General features: G+C 43.6%; 1 protein-coding gene across 1 annotated transcript in view; it reads right to left on the reverse strand.

The window, feature by feature from the left end:
- SON (SON DNA and RNA binding protein) overlaps window positions 1-17,980 on the reverse strand; it is a 36,725-nt gene extending 18,745 nt beyond the window's left edge. The window contains exons 1-6 of the mRNA XM_082780812.1: window positions 17,890-17,980; window positions 17,082-17,248; window positions 4,517-14,623; window positions 2,777-2,937; window positions 1,981-2,121; window positions 727-915 (exon numbers count right to left, since the gene is read on the reverse strand). Coding sequence (XP_082636938.1) covers window positions 727-915; window positions 1,981-2,121; window positions 2,777-2,937; window positions 4,517-14,623; window positions 17,082-17,248; window positions 17,890-17,978 — 10,854 coding nt within the window. The 5' untranslated portion in view covers window positions 17,979-17,980. The remainder of the gene's footprint in view (window positions 1-726; window positions 916-1,980; window positions 2,122-2,776; window positions 2,938-4,516; window positions 14,624-17,081; window positions 17,249-17,889) is intronic.
- Between the last annotated feature and the right edge of the window lie 318 nt (window positions 17,981-18,298).

Genomic DNA, 18,298 nt, shown 5'->3' on the forward strand with positions numbered 1-18,298 from the left:
ATTGAAAGCAAGGCTTTCTTATTTATTTGCTTTGAAAGGCATGAGAGAACAAGTCTTTAGATGCAATAAAGTGACATCAACTTGGAAAAAAAAGAAATATCTTAAATAATTTACTTAATTACAAAAACCCCAACAAAATATCCTTTTGAAGACATCTCAAGGGGAAAAACATATTTTTTTCAGTTTATTATACATACAATCAGATTTTCCTTTAGAAGGCCATATGGAAGACAACTGTATAAGAAAACGTGACTATAAAGTTGAAAAAATGAGTAGATACATCCAATGAAACAGCAGTTTTAAAAACTACTTTCAGATCTATTTTTAATGGATTACATTCCGATTCAATGTTATTGCTCTAACATTGGTAGGACGATTTTACTTCTTACTCCTTTTATTAAAATCTCAACTTTGGGTAACAACCCTTCCGAGAAACTGGGTAAGAAACTTGCTTTTCAATCTTCAAGCAAAAGTTTCAATTCTATTGAGACAACAAAGTTGCTACTTGACAAAAGCACACAGTATGGGTACAGGATGCTTTCATCATTGCTCAAACGAACACGGTGAGCAAACTTGGAGACTGCAGCAGTTCAGCTAATTAGCTTATTAGAGTGCCAGATACTACCTATGCGCACGTTTTTTTTTCGCAGGCTGCAGTTTGGCACCAGACTGACCAGGTAATGGTTTCTTTTTTCTTAAAGTATACGCTTTCCTTCCCTTCCTTACCTCAATGGATGGTTTGGGGAAAACATCATCCTTGCTATCTTCTTTTCCTTTTTCAACTGGAACCCATTCTCCATAGACACTATCTGCTTCTTTTTTCCTATGCTGAGACCCAGATGAAACAGGAAATTCCTTCGACAGGCTGACCTGATTTTTTGGTTGTGGTGGTGGTGCTGGTTTTATGCTGGGAGTCTTAAAAAAAAAAAAAAAAAAAAAAAAAAAGTTGGAAAAAGTTAGAACCTGAACAAACATAACACTTGCAACATGTCTTTGAGAAATAGCATACTGCATACACACTTGGTATTAGTACTTAGTTTTCACAAAACAGTCATCCTGCTTACTGATATCAAACTCAAAGCAAATTCTGCGAAGAAAAAAAAAGCATCTGCAATACCCGTATGATGATAAAAAGCTCTACATTATTATCTATACAGAAAGTAGTTTTCAACCTTTTCAGTTTCTAGTGTTTTTTAATAGCAACACGGGTATCTAAGCAAAATAAGCCTATGAGGCTGTTTTCCTTAGAAGGTTTCGCTAGTATCTTAATAGGCCACACAAAGCTCTGATAGGTTCCTCTGGCAAGAGGCAAACAGAGCCCACGCAAGCTGATAACGCTGGGTAAACTCCCACTATCAAAGGAACATGGATATGAACAGTAATTAAGCCGAGAACAAAGAAACAATGGGAAAGGATGATGCTAAATGGGTCAAAGCTATGGAGAATAGGTACAGCAGCCCATGACCACTAAACAGTCCTCTTCAGAGCCTAAATGGAACCCCAAGATTTCCTGAGTTTCATAGTACCGCTACTAATGGCATGATATAAAGCATAAATTTATTTCTACCACACATTTTATGTAAATATGTATCACTACTTATATTGCATACATCATAAAATGTATATATTTAAACATATAAACATACATTATTTTTATATTTTCACTTAGCATATTAATACTTTCACGATACTTTATACTCTGAAAAATCAGGGCGAACTTTCATGGCCACAAAAAACCCTAAACATGCAGCTGAAAAATATACCTAGACCCATGCTTCAAAGCATATGAATGCCAGATGCATATGCAGAAAAAGTCCCTCATTCTTTCCAACATGCTCATGTCCTGAAAACGTCACCACAAACTCTGACAAAGCCGAAAGCAGCCCTCAAAGAGCATCAGTCAAAAGGAAGGGCTTTAACAGGACATTTACACCTCCCTCAACAACAAACAACATCATTGCAAATCACAGAAGTACTCACACTTAAATTGAAAAAAATAGGTTTGGGTTCATTGAGCTTAAATGGGTGATTATAGAAAGGACGTTCTTCCTCCTCTTCATCAGAAACATGAGGCTTATTCACTATCACATCATCTGTGCTTTGAGCAATCTTCTTGCATTTCTGGGAAAAAGAAAAAAAAAAAGTCAGGGGAAATAACGTTTGTGAATAAGCCTGGACCTTTTAACAGAAATGGACAACACTTTTACAAATTATATTTTGCTTCTCTAAAATAGGAGGTATAATCTGAGAAAGTCATGTAGGAACGTTATCAATATATGTACTTTGACTTCTTAAACGCATTATCAAATACATACCTAAGTTTGCTAGACACTCATGCAGCAAACAGCATAGACAAACTGTTAAATCCAATCTGAAGAAAACTGTAAAACTAGCTAGTTTCAGAATGTGTGCCAAGGGCTGCAAGGTTGTCTGGCATCCCACAATTGAATAGGACTTAACTGTATAAAAAATTGCCAATAAACTCATGAAACTACTACACAGAAAAACCTAGGAATTAATAGTTACTAATACTGCCTCAGTTCCGCTAGTAGTGCAGAAACCTAGCCAGAAGCAACAGCTCTAAAAGATCACAGATTTCTTATGAAATATTTTGAGGTTGGCCAGGTGCACAACACATCCCCACGTTATATTCAACAGCAGTTTGACCTAGCAATACATAACCACTATAGGCATACTGCAGCCCAGAACAGTTTACCTAGCAGTCACAAAAAATAGCTTGCTTATTTTCAAGTTCAGCATTGTTGTTCTCACTTACCTCTGTGAGTTCCTTCAGTGTATCTCTTGACGACTTCTGACTGGCTTTGTCGTCCTTCTTTTGAGATAACATAGGCATCAGGCTTGGTGGTAAAGGAACACCAGACTTTGCACACATGGCAGCTGCATTAGCTTTGGCTATTTCCAGTAGCTGGGCCTTGTCTAAAAAAAAAAAAAAATATTTTTTTTAAAAAAACAAGATTTTTTAAAAATCCTGATATTTTAGTAATAAATAAGCATTTCTAGCAAACTAAACAAAGTCTAAACAAAGAAAGTTAACCCCTCTGTGCATCAGAGAAACAGGGAATGAAAATAAAGTATATCTTGTTTGATCTGCCAGCTTGCAAATAAGTAAGTTGCCACTACCTCTGCAAATAAAGTTTAACAAAAATCCTGAAAGGGTAACATTCCTTTACTACTTAAGCAATAGAAATATATATGGGCTTGCTGCATAATCAGAGCATCAAGGTAGACTCTAAGGATACTTTATACAAAATGATGTTCTGTTCTAATACTTCTCTGGGGCATTCATGGTAACTTTTTTGAGACAGGAATAAAAAAATCCTACATTCCACGAATGGAGCTTACTATACAAGAGCTCATCTCAAAATGAGATGTTTCTTTATGAAACTTATGATTTAAAGGAACTACAAGGCATCTCTTCCTCCAGTCACAGAGAAGTGATGTAGGTTCATTAGGATTTTTTCTTACTTTCAAATCAGCTGGGTTTGGCAGTATTTTCAGAAGCAAGCTTAAGTTCCACTTCTCATTACATTTTGAACATTAACCTACCAAAACTCCAGCAGGAATAACTAACATGCATGCAACCACAGCAAGGAACATAGTCCATAGCCACATCAAAAAGCAAAGCATGGTTTCTCACACCATGTGAGAAACAAAGTTTAGGGCCATAAACCTGGTGCTTAGAGTGTTACTTGTTTCTATGTAGTGAAAAAAATCTTGGTCCAACATTGATCTCCATACTGTAAGACCTGCACCAATTGGTATCACACCCTAGCAGTCTGAGGCCTTGCTTGCAAATAAACCTCAACCTACAAAACCCCAGGGAACAGCCACTATTGACACAACGAACCTGAACTAAGCAAGCTAGAAACTAGCCAATTACATCAATATCAAGAAAAAAATTGCATTTCCAAGCCCATAAAAACGTGCAGCATAGCCCATCAATCCTCCATATCATGCATTTGGTTGACAGTTCAACAACCTCCCTCTTACTATAGCAATGCTTTTGAATATCAGATACAAAAGTGGAAAAGAGACAAGAAAGAGTAAAAGAAACACAAAAACAAGTTACAGCCAACATCAGAGCTAACTCCCCAGCTGGCATTTACTTTTGCATGTTCTTTCACTCCCAGTTTGCTCTCAAGAAAACTAGAAATTCTTAACTTTCTTAGAGACTACTTGGCCTTTACCAATAGTTGCAATGAACAGTGTTCCTCAAGACTGCGGCAGACTACCTTTGCATAAAAGCCTTGAAGTATATTTATATATATAAACTTTATACATGTATCGTTGCTTTAAATGCACTTGCATCCAAAGGGGAAGTGCAGATTCAGGTTCAACATGAACGTTTTCTCAAAGTTACTGCTTAAATATAATGCACAAAATGACCTCGATAAATTCCTTATGAATGCTACAGAGATGTGTTAAAATATGACTGTGTAAACAAGCAAAGTATTGTGTAATTATGAAACCACTAAAAATAAACGTTATCACTTACCTAAGTCCGTAAGACGTTTAGGTGACCTGCTTGAAAATCTTTCTGATGATCTGGACCTACGGCGATCAGGTGATCTGCTGTAGCCCCTTCTTCTCCCTGAAGACCTGGATCGTCGCAGTCGAATTGGTGACCTACTGGAACTCCGTCTCCTTCCTCTTGACCTCGATCGCCTTTGACGGATAGGTGTTCGACTCCTGCTCCGTAATCTGAGGGATATCCTACGATCCCTTGAATCTGATCTTCTCCTTCTTCTATCAGCAGATCTTGATCTATTTCTCTGAGATCTTTTGCGTCTGTCTCTAGATAAAGAACGCCGCCTTCTTGATGCTGACCTTGACCTACTCCTCCTTCTGTGCCTTGAACGCGACAACGAGCTAGATCTAGAGCGACGATTAGATTTTGATCTTGATGTTCTTCGCCGCGTTACAGACCTGGAGCGATTCCGTCTAGAGCGAGAGTCTGTATCGTATCTCTGGGATCTGCGCTGGGAAGACCTGGAGCGTCTGCTTCTGGATCTCCGTGAGGACTCTTTGTCTGCTGCTTTTTCAACAGATTTGGACAGACTCCTCTGCCGAGCAGTGGACCTGGAGCGTCTACGCCTAGATCTTCGTGAGGACTCTTTGTCTGCTGGTTTTTCAACAGATGTTGACCGACTCAGTGGGCGAGCAGTGGACCTGGAGCGCCTACGCCTGGATCGCCGTGATGATTCTTTGTCTGCTGCTTTTTCAACAGAAGTGGATCTACTTTTCTGGCGAGCAGCAGACCTGGAGCGTCTATGTCTAGACCTCCGTGAAGACTCTTTGTCTGCCGCTTTTTCAACAGATACGGATCGGCTCATTTGGCGAGTAGGAGAGCGCCTGCTCCTAGATCTTCGTGAAGACTCTTTGTCAGATATTTTTTCAACAGATTCAGACCTAGATTTCTCACGTTCAGAAGACTCAGAACGCCTGCCTTCAGACATAAAGGAGGAGTCCTGTCCCTCTGACTTCTCAAGAGGCATAGACTCTTGGTGTTTGTCTTCAGCTGCCAAAGACGACTCCACATCCTCACCTTCTTCACCAGCGGTAGACTCCTGGTCATCTGATGACGTGGAGTCTCTTCGTTCGGCTGCCAAGGAAGGCTCTGCATCATCTGCTTCTTCAGCAGTGGTAGACCTTGATTCACGTCCATCAGGGGATGTGGAACGTCTGTGTTCAGCTGTCAAGGAAGGCTCTGCATCATCTGCTTCTTCACCAGTGGTAGACCTTGAATCATGCTCATCTGAGGATGTGGAGTCTCTTCGTTCAGCTGCCAAGGAGGGTTCCGCATCCTCTACATCTTCACCAGTGGTAGACCTTGATTCATGTTCATCTGAGGATGTGGAGTGTCTACGCTCAGCTGTCAAGGAGGGCTCCCGGTCCTCTGCTTCTTCACCAGTGGTTGATCTTGACTCACGTCCATCAGGAGACACAGAACGTCTATGGTCACCTCCCGAAGAGGGCTCCAAATCCTCTGCTTCTTCCCCAGCGGTAGACCGTGACTCATGCTCATCCGAGGACACGGAGTCTCTACGTTCAGCTGTCAAGGAGGTCTCCCGATCTTCTCCTTCTTCAGCTGTGGTGGACCTCGACTCACGCTCATCAGAAGACGTGGAGTCTCTTCGTTCACCTGTCAAGGAGGGTTCCACGTCCTCTGCCTCTTCCCCAGCTGTAGACCTTGACTCGTGCTCATCAGAAGAAACAGAGGATCTGCGTTCTGTTGTCAATGGTTGTTCCGAATACTCTGCTTCTTCACCACCGCTAGACCTTGACTCATGCTCATCGGGGGATGTGGAGCGCCTACGTTCAGGTGTCAAAGAGGCCTCTCGATCTTCCATTTCCTCATCTATGAGGGATTTCTGGTCGTGGCCCTCAGGGGACACAGATCTCCTATGTTCAAAAGTCAAAGAGGACTCTAGAGCCTCTTCCTCCATGGGAGACTTCGGCTCATGGCTGTCATGATATGGGGATGCGGAATGTCTACATTCAGATGTTGAGGAGGGCTCAAGATCCCCTGTTTCTTCACCAGGCACAGATTTCACACTGTAGCCGTCAGGGGACAGAGAGCGTCCTCTTTCAGGCAGTATAGGCATTTCATCATCCATCTTTTCAACGGGGACAGATTTCAAGTCACTAATATCTGGGGACATGGAAGCTCTATCACTTAGCATTGAAGGTTCAAGCCCGCCCGCTTTCTCAGTGGTGAGGGATCTCAACCTCTGGCCATCAGGGGATGCTGCATGTTCTCTTTCAGGTGTTAGAGAAAAGTCCTGCACCTCTTCTTTTTGAACAGTGGTGAATCTTACCTCCTGGCTCTCAAAAGACAAAGTATGGTCATTTTCAGATGTTAAAGAAGAATCCCTATCCTCTGTTTTCTCAGCCTGAGTCAATCTTTGTTCATATCTTTCAGGGAACAGAGCATGATCATTTTCATACGTCAGAGAAGGTTCTTTATCCTCTGCTTTCTCAGGACTGGAATGCGGCTCCTGAGCTTCAGGAGACATGGTACATTCACCTTCAGACAGAGACAACTCCTGCACCTCTGTTTTTCCAACAACAGTAGATTGCAACTCCTGGCTATCAGAGGACATTGAACTTTCACTTTCAGATGTTTCAGAGTGTTCCCCCATTTCTTCTTTTTCAACATGGCTGGATCTTGAATCACGGCCTTCAGGAGATACGTCGTATTCATTTTCAGACAGCACAGAACAATCCTGCATTTCTGTTTTTTCAACAGCAGATGACAACTCCTGCCTTTCAGGGGATGCAACATATTCACTACCTGGTATTAGGGAAGCCTCCTGCACCACTGCTTTTTCAGCAAGGGTAGACTGTACTCCCTGGCCTTCAGGGAACGTGGGATATTCACTGTCAGATGTCAGAGAAGGTTCTTGCAGCTCTTTTTGAGCAGGGCTGGCAGCCATCTCATGGCGCTCAGGGGACAGAGCATATTCACTATCAGACAGCAGAGAATGCTCCTGCACCACTGGTTTTTCAGCAAGGGAAGACCGCAATTGCTGATCTTCAGAGTACAAAGCATATTGATTGTCAGGTACTGCAGAAGGCTCCTGGACCTCCACCTTCTCAGGAGAGCTAGACCTCAATTCCTGGTGGTCCCAGGATACAACACATTCATTTTCATGTGTCAGAGCAGGCTCTTGCACTTCAGTCTTTTCAAAAGCGTGCGACAGCAGTTCCTGGCTCTCCACAGACACTGAACATCTTTCTTTAGCCAGATACAGTTCCCGCACCTCTGATTTTTCAGTAGGGGTTGATGTCAACTCTGGGCCATGCAGGCCCACTCTGTACTCAATTCCAGGTATCTGTGAAGCATCCTCTACCTCAGCTTTCTTGAAAGGGGTGTGTGTTAATTCATGAACACCAGAGGAAACAGAGTATCTACTTTCCAGTATCAGAGATGGCTCCTGCACCTGGGTTTCTTTAACAGAGGCAGATCTCAATGTGTGTCCATCAGAGGATGCAATGTACTTCAGTTCAGAGGGCAAAGATGACGTCTGTGCTTCTGCTTCTTCAGTTTGGGCAGCTCTCAAGTCATGACTATCGGGCAATGTGAAAAGCCCACCTTCAGATGTATGAGAAGGCACTGTGGCCTCCAGTTTTTCAGTAGGTGTGCTTACTGATCCCAAAGCATCAGTGGACTTTACGAATCCACTTTCCAGTGGAAAAGAAGGCTTCTGCGTCTCCAGTCTTTCAGCTGCAGTGGATGTCAGTTCACAGCCTTCAGGGGAAATAAAACACCCACGTTCAGGAGCCACTGACAGTTCTGAACCTTCTGTTTTCTCAAAGTAACTGTATTTTGACTCATGGCCATCATGGCACACAGCAATTTCGCTTTTAGACATCACCAATGATTCTGTAACCTCAGTTTTTCCAGCAGACAGGTATCGTGATTCACTTACTTCAGAAGACCCAAAACAGCCAACTCCAAGTACTTGTGAAGATGTTGGACCATCTAAAATTTTCTCAGCAAATGAACTGGACTCACAAGCTTCAGAAGACTGGCAGCTTTGTCCTACAGTTGTCAAGACAACTTCCCGCATTTTTGCAGAAGATGAAGTTGAAATGCAGTCAGCTGTGATCTCAACAGGACCACACTCAGATGTCAGGGAAGCATCTGGAGCCTTTACTCTTCCATCAGGTGCCTCGAAGGACCCACCTTCAGACGTCAACGGAAGCTCCTCAGGTTGTTCAGCAAAGCTGGATGCTGATTCATGTCTGTGAGGAGTCTCCAAAGACCCGTTATCAGAAGCCAGAGAAGGCTCCCGCATCTGGTCCTTTGCGATTGGCAAGGAGGCTGACTCATGGGCATCAGGGAACTCAGAGCACTGAACAGTTTCAGGTGCTAAAAAAGGTCTTTGAACTTCTGTTTCAAAAGACAGTGACCTTGACTCAGTGCTGGCAGCCAACTGGGAAGATCCACTTTGAGGTACTTGCAAAAACTTCTGAAGCTCTGCTTTTTCAGCAGGGACGTGTCCCAATTCACGATCGCCAGGCACATCAGGAAGTACACTTCCAGACATCACAGATGACCCCTGAACCTCGATTTTTTTAGAGGACTCGCAATCATCAGAAGGTAAAGAGCATCCACTTTCAAGTGTCGGAAGAGGCTCTGGACCCTCTATTTCTTTGAGGGATGTAGATCTTGACTCATCTTCATGGGACGTGGAAAGCTGAAATTCTGTTAAAGTTGTCGCTGTATTTTCAACAGATGAGGACGTTGATTTGGATGCTGAGGAAGCGAGTTCAGGTGGTGATGAAGACTCCAGAGCTGCTGCTTTTTCAGTTAGCACAGATCCTAAGTCAGAGCCATAAGGTGCGGCTGATCCATTTTCAAGTCTTACAGAAAGCTCCGAAGACTCTGCGTTCTCAGCAGATGCGGATCTCATCTCCTGGTCATCTGGGGTTTTGGAGCTACCATGTTCAGACACCGCAGAAGACTGCAAATCGGCTGTTTTTTCAGCAGAGGACAAGCTTGTCTCAAGACTATCAGAAGTTTTGGAGTATCTACTTTCTAACGATGGTGGCAGCTCTGGGCCATTTACTCCTTCAAGAGACAAAGCTGACACAGGACCATTAGAAGATTTGGAGTTGCCTTCACTTGTGAAAGGTTCAGGACCATGTACGTTGTCAAGACATGTGTTTGACTCTTGATGTTCAGAAGACTCTGCATGCTTGCTACTGCTCTTTGCTGACGATAACTTACTCTCTCTTTTTTCTACAGATTTGGATGTTGACTTCACGCTGTCAGAAGATTTGGAACGCTTTCGTTTGGATTTCTTTGAAGATTCTTTGCGCTTTTTTTCTACAGACCTAGACCTAGACTTGTAACGTTCAGAAGATTTTGAGCGACGACGCTTGGATTTTCGTGAGGACTCTTTCTTTTTTTCCACTGATTTGGATCTAGACTTGTAACGGTCAGAGGACTTGGAGCGCTGACGTTTAGATTTCCGTGACGACTGCTTTCGATCTCTTTTTTCTGCTGACCTGGATCTAGACTTGTAGCGGTCAGAAGACTTGGAGCGCTGACGTTTAGATCTTCTTACAGACGTCTTCCGACCCCTCTTCTCAACAGACCGAGACCTTGATTTTGAACGATCAGAGGAACCAGACCCTCTATGCCTGAACCTCCACGAGTACTCTTTGCCCCCTCTTTTTTCTGAAGACCTGGATCTAGATTTAGAACGGTCTGAGGACCTGGAACGCCTGCGCCGGGATCGCCAGGATGACAACCTGCTCCCTCTCTTTTCTACCGATGGTGATTTAGACCTGTAGCGGTCAGAAGACCGGGACCGTCTGCGGCCAGACCTTCGGGTCTTTTCCAGCGACCTGGACTTAGACCTGTAGCGGTCAGAAGACCTAGAACGTCTGCGGCCAGACCTTCGGGTCTTTTCCAGCGACCTGGACTTAGACCTGTAGCGGTCAGATGACCTGGAACGCCTGCGCCCGGACCTTCGGGTCTTTTCCACTGACCTGGACTTAGACCTATAGTGGTCAGAAGACCTGGAACGTCTGCGCCTGGACCTTCGGGAAGACAGCCTGCTCCCTCTCTTGTCCACTGACCTGGACTTAGACCTGTAGCGGTCTGAAGACCTGGAACGTCTGCGTCTGGATCTTCTGGAAGACAATCTGCTCCCTCTCTTTTCCACGGATCTGGATTTAGACCTGTAGTTGTCAGATGACCTGGAACGTCTGTGCCCAGATCTTCGGGTCTTTTCCAGGGACCTGGACTTAGACCTGTAGCGGTCAGACGACCTGGAACGTCTACGCCTGGACCTCCGGGAAGACAATCTTCTCTCTCTCTTCTCCACAGACCGGGATCTAGATTTGGAATGCTTTTTTCTGGAATCTGAATAGTTTCTGCTCCTAGAACGTGCTCTTTTAGAGGTCAAACGCCTGGAAGTAGAACGGGACCTTGATTTTTTCTTCCGCTTCCTAGACCTGGACTGGGACTTGGAGCGACTCCTTTTTTGCTTCTTTGCATCATGTTTACTTTTTTCACTGCTTCTATGGCTGCTTTTCTCAACTTTCTGAAGCCTCATCAGGGTCTCCCTCATTCGTGCTGCCACATCAGGCTGCACATCAGACGTTTCTGAATCTCTCGCTTCCGATGCCTCTTCTGCTGCCGCTTCTTTGTCAGTCTCAGCTGGCAGAATTACTTCCGACTGACCTGCCTCTGCCCCAAGCACTGGAACTTCTGGAACAGTATCAGGTACTGGAGCTGCTTCCAAATCCTTTGTGTCTGCCTCTGACCCTGCAACTGCTTCTGCATCTTTCAGCTCTACAACAGTCTCAGGAACAGGAGTTGCTTCCAAATCTTTTGTTTCTGCTACACAAGCTGGAGCTGCTTCCAACTGTCTTGTGTCCATGGATTCGGGAGTCCCTGCTGAATGTGAAGAACTAAAAGCTGTTTCTGAAGCTGACACAGATTCTGGAGTAATCTCTTGACCACTTACTGCTACAAAAGGTTCAGATGCTAGACTTTGCTCTGCATCTTTCTTCTCAACAAGCCTGTCATATTCCTGAGCCTGATGAGGAACTCTCACATCCTCCATTTGTTGACACTGCCCCACTTCTGAATATTGTGCTTCTGCAGCCACTCCACATTCCAGCGTTGTTTCCAGATCTTTTGCGTCCACGGTTATTGGAACTGCTTCAGAAGATTTCATTTCAGTAGCACTCAACGCTTCTGGAGCCTCTTCTGCAGTAGGTCTGGCTTCAAAAACTGCTTGCAGATGTTCCTGCTTTTCAGTGTGCAAGAATTCTGGAACAGCTTCTGAATGTTGTTTTGTTACAGTCAATGTTTCTGAAGCATCCTCTAAGATATTCATCACTGCAGCTTTTTGTGAAGTTTCCAGATCTTGGACATCCATGTGTACCTCAGACTCTCTGACTGTTTCAGAACCTTCCACTTCTGCTGTTGTAGATTCTTTCATCCTTTCCAACAACCTCACTTCTCCAGCTTCTGATGCTGGCTCCAAATATTTTGCTGTCATTCCTTTCTCAGTTTCTGAAGCTTCTTCCACATCAATCATAGGTGATGCCTCAAGTTTTTTTGTGCCTGTCCTCCTTGTTGCAATTACATATTCTACAGTAGGTCCCTGAGTTCTCCCATCTGTTGAAATCATAGATTCTGAAGTTTCTTTCAAGTTTCTCAATTCTGTCACTGCTTCTGATGCCATACTTATTTCTGCTCTTGGCAAAGGCTCTAATACTGCTTCTGAATCACCTCTCTGCTCCTGCAAAGGTCCTGGAGTAGTTTTGGAATACTCTGCTGCTTTGATAGCCTTGTATTCTACTGCTGTTTCAATTTCACTTGGCTTTTGTCCAGTCCCATATTCTACAGTTGCTCCCAATTCTTGCATGTGTACAGGTTTCAAATTTGTTTCCGAAGTACTCATCGCTACTCTTTGCACAGGTTCTAGTACTACTTCTTTGCTCATTTTTGCTTTGTTTGTATCTTCCACCTCAGGTATCAAATTTGTTCCCCGGTCTTGCATTAATGTCCTTGTTTCAGATCCCACAGCCATTTCCAGATTTTTCATCTGTATTAAGCCTGAAGTTTTGGAACTTGCTTCTGCACGTTTTACCTCTGCAACTGCCTCAACTTGTGTCAAGCTACCCAAACCTCTTGCTTGTGTAATGGCAGAACTTGTAGCTCCTTCAGAATCCTTCATCTCCCCTACAGCCATATGCATCATTTCTGTAACTGGTTCCTTTCTTACATGTGCAATCACTGATTCGGGAGTCCTCTCTGACCTTCCTTCTACAGCCAGACATCCTGAATTAGCTTCTAAGACTGTGCTGCCAGTTTTGGCTTCAGAATACACACTTCCTCCTAAGCCCCTTGCCCCTACAAGGGCCCCAGGCTGCACAACTGCTTCCAAAGTTTTCATCTTTGCTCTGCCCGCAGACTCTGGATCTCCTAAATCTTCTGAAGCTTTTGTAATTCCTATTTGCAAAGAGGGTGAAGTTGCTCCTAAAGTTTTTGATTCTACCACAGTCATTGGTCTTAAGACTCCTGCTGGACCTTTCATTTCTTCTTTCTGCAAAGACAGGGGAGTTGCTTCCAAACCTCTCGTGTTTGATTCACTCTCAGAAGTTTTTGAAGTGTAAGTATTTTCCAGTTGCAGAGTAGCTTGACTTGTTTCTTTTGTTCTTGTCCCTGTCACAACTTCCATGGTTGCTCGTGGACCTTGAAAACCCTCCACCATCTGGATTTCTGGAACTGTTCGGGGAATGAGAGTCTGCACAGCGGCTACGGGTTCTGAAGTTGCTTGCAAACCTTTTGTCTCTGCAACCACATGCGCATCTGTCAAGCCTCTTGTTTCTGTGACGACTTTAGCTTGTAAGAACGCTGCTGCAGAATCAGGAGTTCCTTCACCTGCTGCTAGGAGCATTTTGGCACTTTTCATTTCCATCTGGGTCTTAAGAGAATGTTGCAAAGCTGCATCTGGGTCTGTTTTACTTTTCCTATCTCCCATCAGACCTACAGGTTCCACAGCTGCTGCCGAGACACTCGAACTTTCCATGGAGCTGCACTGTGCCACTCTCAAGTTATCAGATAAAACTGGAGGATTCAGGACTGGTTCCAGAGTTCTACTTACACCCCCTAATGCAGTTGCTCCTGTAACTTTCACTTCTTCCATGGCCACAGACATGTGAGCTGCCTTCACAGTATCGAGATCTGCAGATTTAGGAATTGTTGTCACATCACTTGTCAAAGACACAGATCCTGAAGTCATTTCCAGCTCTTTCACTCCTCCCTGTGCCATAGATTTTAGAGATGCTTCCGAATATTCCAGCACCTCCATGGCCTCAGATTCCAAAGCTTTCACTTCCCCAGGGCCTTGAGGTCTCAAAGCACTCTCTGTACCTTTTAGTGCTTCTGTCATCTCTGAAGGTAGAACTGCTTTCTGAAGTTCATATTTGTTGGCAACTCCAGATGGGATGCTAGACGAAGCATTGCTTCCAGTAACGAAAAAGTCACCCTTTTCATTCACATTAACAGCTACAGGATAAATATTTCCATAAGACTGTTTAATTTGTTCTTCTCTAGTGCAAATTTGAGCTTGAGTCATACTAGCATTTTGTTGGCTGACTTCTAAATTAAACTGAGGATCTGTTGCACACAAAGTCCCCTTCTCACTTCCAAGATTTTCTGTAGATGGCTGAGAATCAGTTCTCAAATGGGAAACAAGTCCTAAAGCTTGTCTATCAAGCCCCTCATTTGCTTTTAAGCACAGTTCTTCTGGCTGCATCTGGACAGCCAGAGTTGCATCTCCAAGTCCTCCATGCTGTACAGCCAATGTGGAGCTTGATTTCTCTGGCACTGAGTGAGCAGCAGGCTGTACGTCTGCATGCTCTCCATGACGTGCACTCAACTTTGACTCCTTTGGCTGCTTTTTATGCTTTTTCTCTTTCTTCCTTTTCTTCTTCTTTTTCTTCTTCTTCTTGCTTTTGTGTTTTTTGTTCTTTTTTGATTTTTTCCTAGGAATTTCATCTTCACCTTCAGCAGTAGAGCTTCTTTTTGTAGACTGAGTACTACTGTTCACAGTATTTTTGTCTACATCTAGAAAAGAAAATATTTTCTTTGTAAATATTATTAAAACTACATTTAAAAAATCTTTTCAGGCTAGTAATCAAGTACATGGAAAAAAGGTACAAAAAAAAAAATTAAACTTAACACCCATGCCTTCTTCACTAAACTACCATGCACAACTGGCATACACTCCCTCTTCTGCACTCTTACCTTTCATCTCAGTAATCACTGTAAGTGAAAATAAGTAATTCTGCTTTCAAACAGCTTAATTGTTTCTGGTCAGCAACACGCTCCTGCTGGGAACAGGACGCTTTCCAAGAAGTAGTTGGATAAATTTCCACCTACATACAACTCGGTGGTGCATTCTCCCAGGAGGCCGAAGACTTGTTTTGTATTTTTAAAACTACATCAAGGTATAGATGGAAGTGAAAAACTCATTTTCCAGACAAATGATCTAAGTGGTGGCACGTTTAGCATACAAAATATGGCCAGCCCATTACCTTCTAGTATGCTTTAAAAAGTTTTACCACCGCAGCTCTTGAGCGAGCCCAATACTATGAGCCTGTTAGAATTGATCTAAGCATATTCACTAATTAAGTTCCTCGCTGACTGATCAAGTTCTTCAAGTGTCTCTGGGGAAGCAGCATCTACTTTCCTGATTCCAAAGGGGCTTTAAGACTTTGCAGGAGACTAGATGCTCAGACTGGACTGCAGTTACTGTGAGATGCTGCCAATATGCAAGCACCTAATGAAGTTTTTGCTTCAAACAGGAAACTAATAAATTTGGGTGACTGCAGAGGCAGCCAGCCGCTGACATGGAAATAAAGAGGAAAACTGGATTTCTATCACCTTTTATTTCTACACCTCATTTCCTTATGAATTTAAGCTGTGTTAGGTTCTTACCCTTCTTTGCATCTAGTCCCACGTTTTCATGAGAAAAAAAACTTTTCTTCTAGAGGTAAATTGCTGCAGCCTTTGTTAAATATGAGATATATATTAAAATCTGCATGTTACCTTAAGTGATTACACTTATACTGGCCAGCGCAGCAATATGGGTTCTCCAATTATAATCTGGCTGTGACCACAAAGCATACTCTTTGAAGTAAACAATGCAAAATCATTCAAAAACTGTGGGCAATCGTAGTATCATTCACAGAGCAATAACATCCTATAAACACATCTCGGGCAGCTTTAAGAGCTCACATATTCGTACATAATATTTTTAACAAAAAATAGCACTTCCACCAACATTGCTGAAAGAGTTGCAAACAAAGTCAAATGAACTTTTCTGCATAGCAGTTTCAAATAATCCCTGTTGACTAACTGTAACGTTAACTCCTTTTACACATCAACAGTGCGAATATTTACCATAGGTTAAGTTTATCAACTTCTAGATTAATGTTTCTCACATATTCACTACCATGTTAACTTGCCTCATTCTTCTACAGCAGAACAACAAAAATAGAAACAAACCAGATGCCAGCCTGAAGCACTACTTGTACGGCATACCTGTAAAAGACTGTTGGAAATGCTCAAGGAAAACAAGCCACTATACACAAACAGAAAGCAGCAATGCCAAAACGTTGCAAATAACATCTTTGAAATATAAAATTTCTGTCAAAGTTTTCAATACTGCCTCTTAAAAAAAAAAAAAAAAAATCCATCTGGAACTATACTTACCAAGAACATAGCAGCCACCTATAATCTAAATTTGAAAAATTAGAAGCCGAGTAATGACACCCTTCCATCTCAGTGACTGTCCCCATTTGGAAATTTTAGAGAAAAGACTAGTCCCATGAGAAGAGATACTCAAATTCCACTTTTTGGAAGAATAAATCCAGTAATTTATTGATGCTGTGAGATGGCTATGTAAAAATGTATTAATCTCTGGAAGACTGCAATCTAAGTAACTACGTTTTTAAGGTAAGTACATTATTAATTTCAAAACGACAGAGCATCTCACTCCGACAGAACAGTTAGTTATACAGTTCTGAATTTTAATAGATGATTTTGAGAAATAATCTTATAAACCACACCAAAATAACACAACAGTCCTTCTATCCATATCAGTACTAGCTTTCTTAATAAGAACTGAATACCAAGACCCTGAAGCAGGTATATAAAGAATAAAGCACAAAACACTTCAGATGTATCAACAAATATTTTTTTTCTATGCAGATAGATATTATCTATATATTATATCATTATTGTAATGGACAGAGAAGATTTTTTCCCATATTAAATAATGATTTTATGTATTAACCAACGTCATTTTTTCAATTATGTCTTTCTCTGTCCATTTGCAGTTTTAAGTCACAGAAGACAAAAAAATACTTAATGAACGTTACAATAAGCACAACTTGTCAGATGAAGCTCAGTGGATTAATATGGAAAAGTATGTTTTTGCCTCTGTAAAAATGACTTGATGTTAAGAACTACGACAGCCTTCTTAAACAACAACGTATTTGCCAAATGCGTTTTCATTTACCTGATTTGCACTGCAGTTCTGTATCAAGGGCTCCAGAGAGCACTTCCTCTATTTTCTGCACTATCTGATCATTCTGACGACTCCCAGCACCAGCAACAGTGTCATCTGAAGGGTTGGCTTGCTCAGCTGGGACTGTGTCACCATTGGGCTGGCCTTCTACCTTTCCACTAACCAAAAAAAATATCAACATAATACAAGCAATTTTGAGCCTTTTTGGACTTTTAATTCATGCGCGCTTATTACACTCAGCCCTTCAACGTAACATTTTAGCCTCCTGAAGAAGCCACGCTGTCAGCGAAACGCCGACTTTTCGGTTAACTTTCGCTTCATTGCGACAGAACGCCTTGTGCCAACTGAATACAAGGCAGCAAAAAAATACGACCAAGGTATTGGTTGTATATCAAACGACCCAGCCCCCGGGGGGTTTAGGTATGAAGTGGAAAAGGGCTCCTCAACTCCCCACACAACCTCCTCTAGCAGATTTTTGCTTGCTTGGTGAGATAAGGCTGAAGAAAAGTAAAAAATAAAATAAAATAAAAAATATATATTAAAAAAAAAAATAGGTGAAGTTAAACGCAAGGAGAGGAGCGTTACGGGCCGGATGGGCGCTCGCCCTTTCCCCTCCTGCCCCCTGACGGCGAGGACAACGTTGGGAAGCCGTAAAGCCAAACCGGGTGCGCGTTCACCGGGGAACAACGCGCGCTCCCGCCTCCCCCCCGCCATGTTGAGGCGAAAACGGGCCCCGGGCCTCCCCCCTCCGGGCCTGAGGCGGCGCTAGGCCCGTGCCGCCCGGTGAGTGTCTCGTTACCCGCCGTGCTGCTGCTGCTGCTCCTCCTGCATCTCGCGGAACTTGTTAACCACGAAGGAGCGAAAGATCTGCTCGATGTTGGTCGCCATGACAGCCCTCCCCCCCCCTCACCCCCTCCCTCCTCCTCCTTCCTGCCCAGCCGCGAGGGCTCCTCCGCGCTCCCAGCAGCCACCGCGGCACAGGCCCGCGAGCCGCCCCGCGCGGCGCACGCCGCCTCCCCATTGGCTACGCGCTCCCCCCCCCCCCCAACGCCGTGACGCAGCGCGCGCCGCTCTAGCGCTGCGCAACCATCGAGCCGCGGCCCCGGCCGCCTTCCGGGAAGGAAGGGAGGGAGGGGGGGAGGTGCGGGGGGGGCCGTCTCGTGTCTCGGCGGCGCCCGCCGCCCCCTCCCCCCCGCCGCCATGTTGTG

Source organism: Aythya marila (genome assembly GCF_965140915.1).
Source record: "Aythya marila genome assembly, chromosome: 1".
Classification (NCBI taxonomy): Eukaryota; Metazoa; Chordata; class Aves; order Anseriformes; family Anatidae; genus Aythya; species Aythya marila.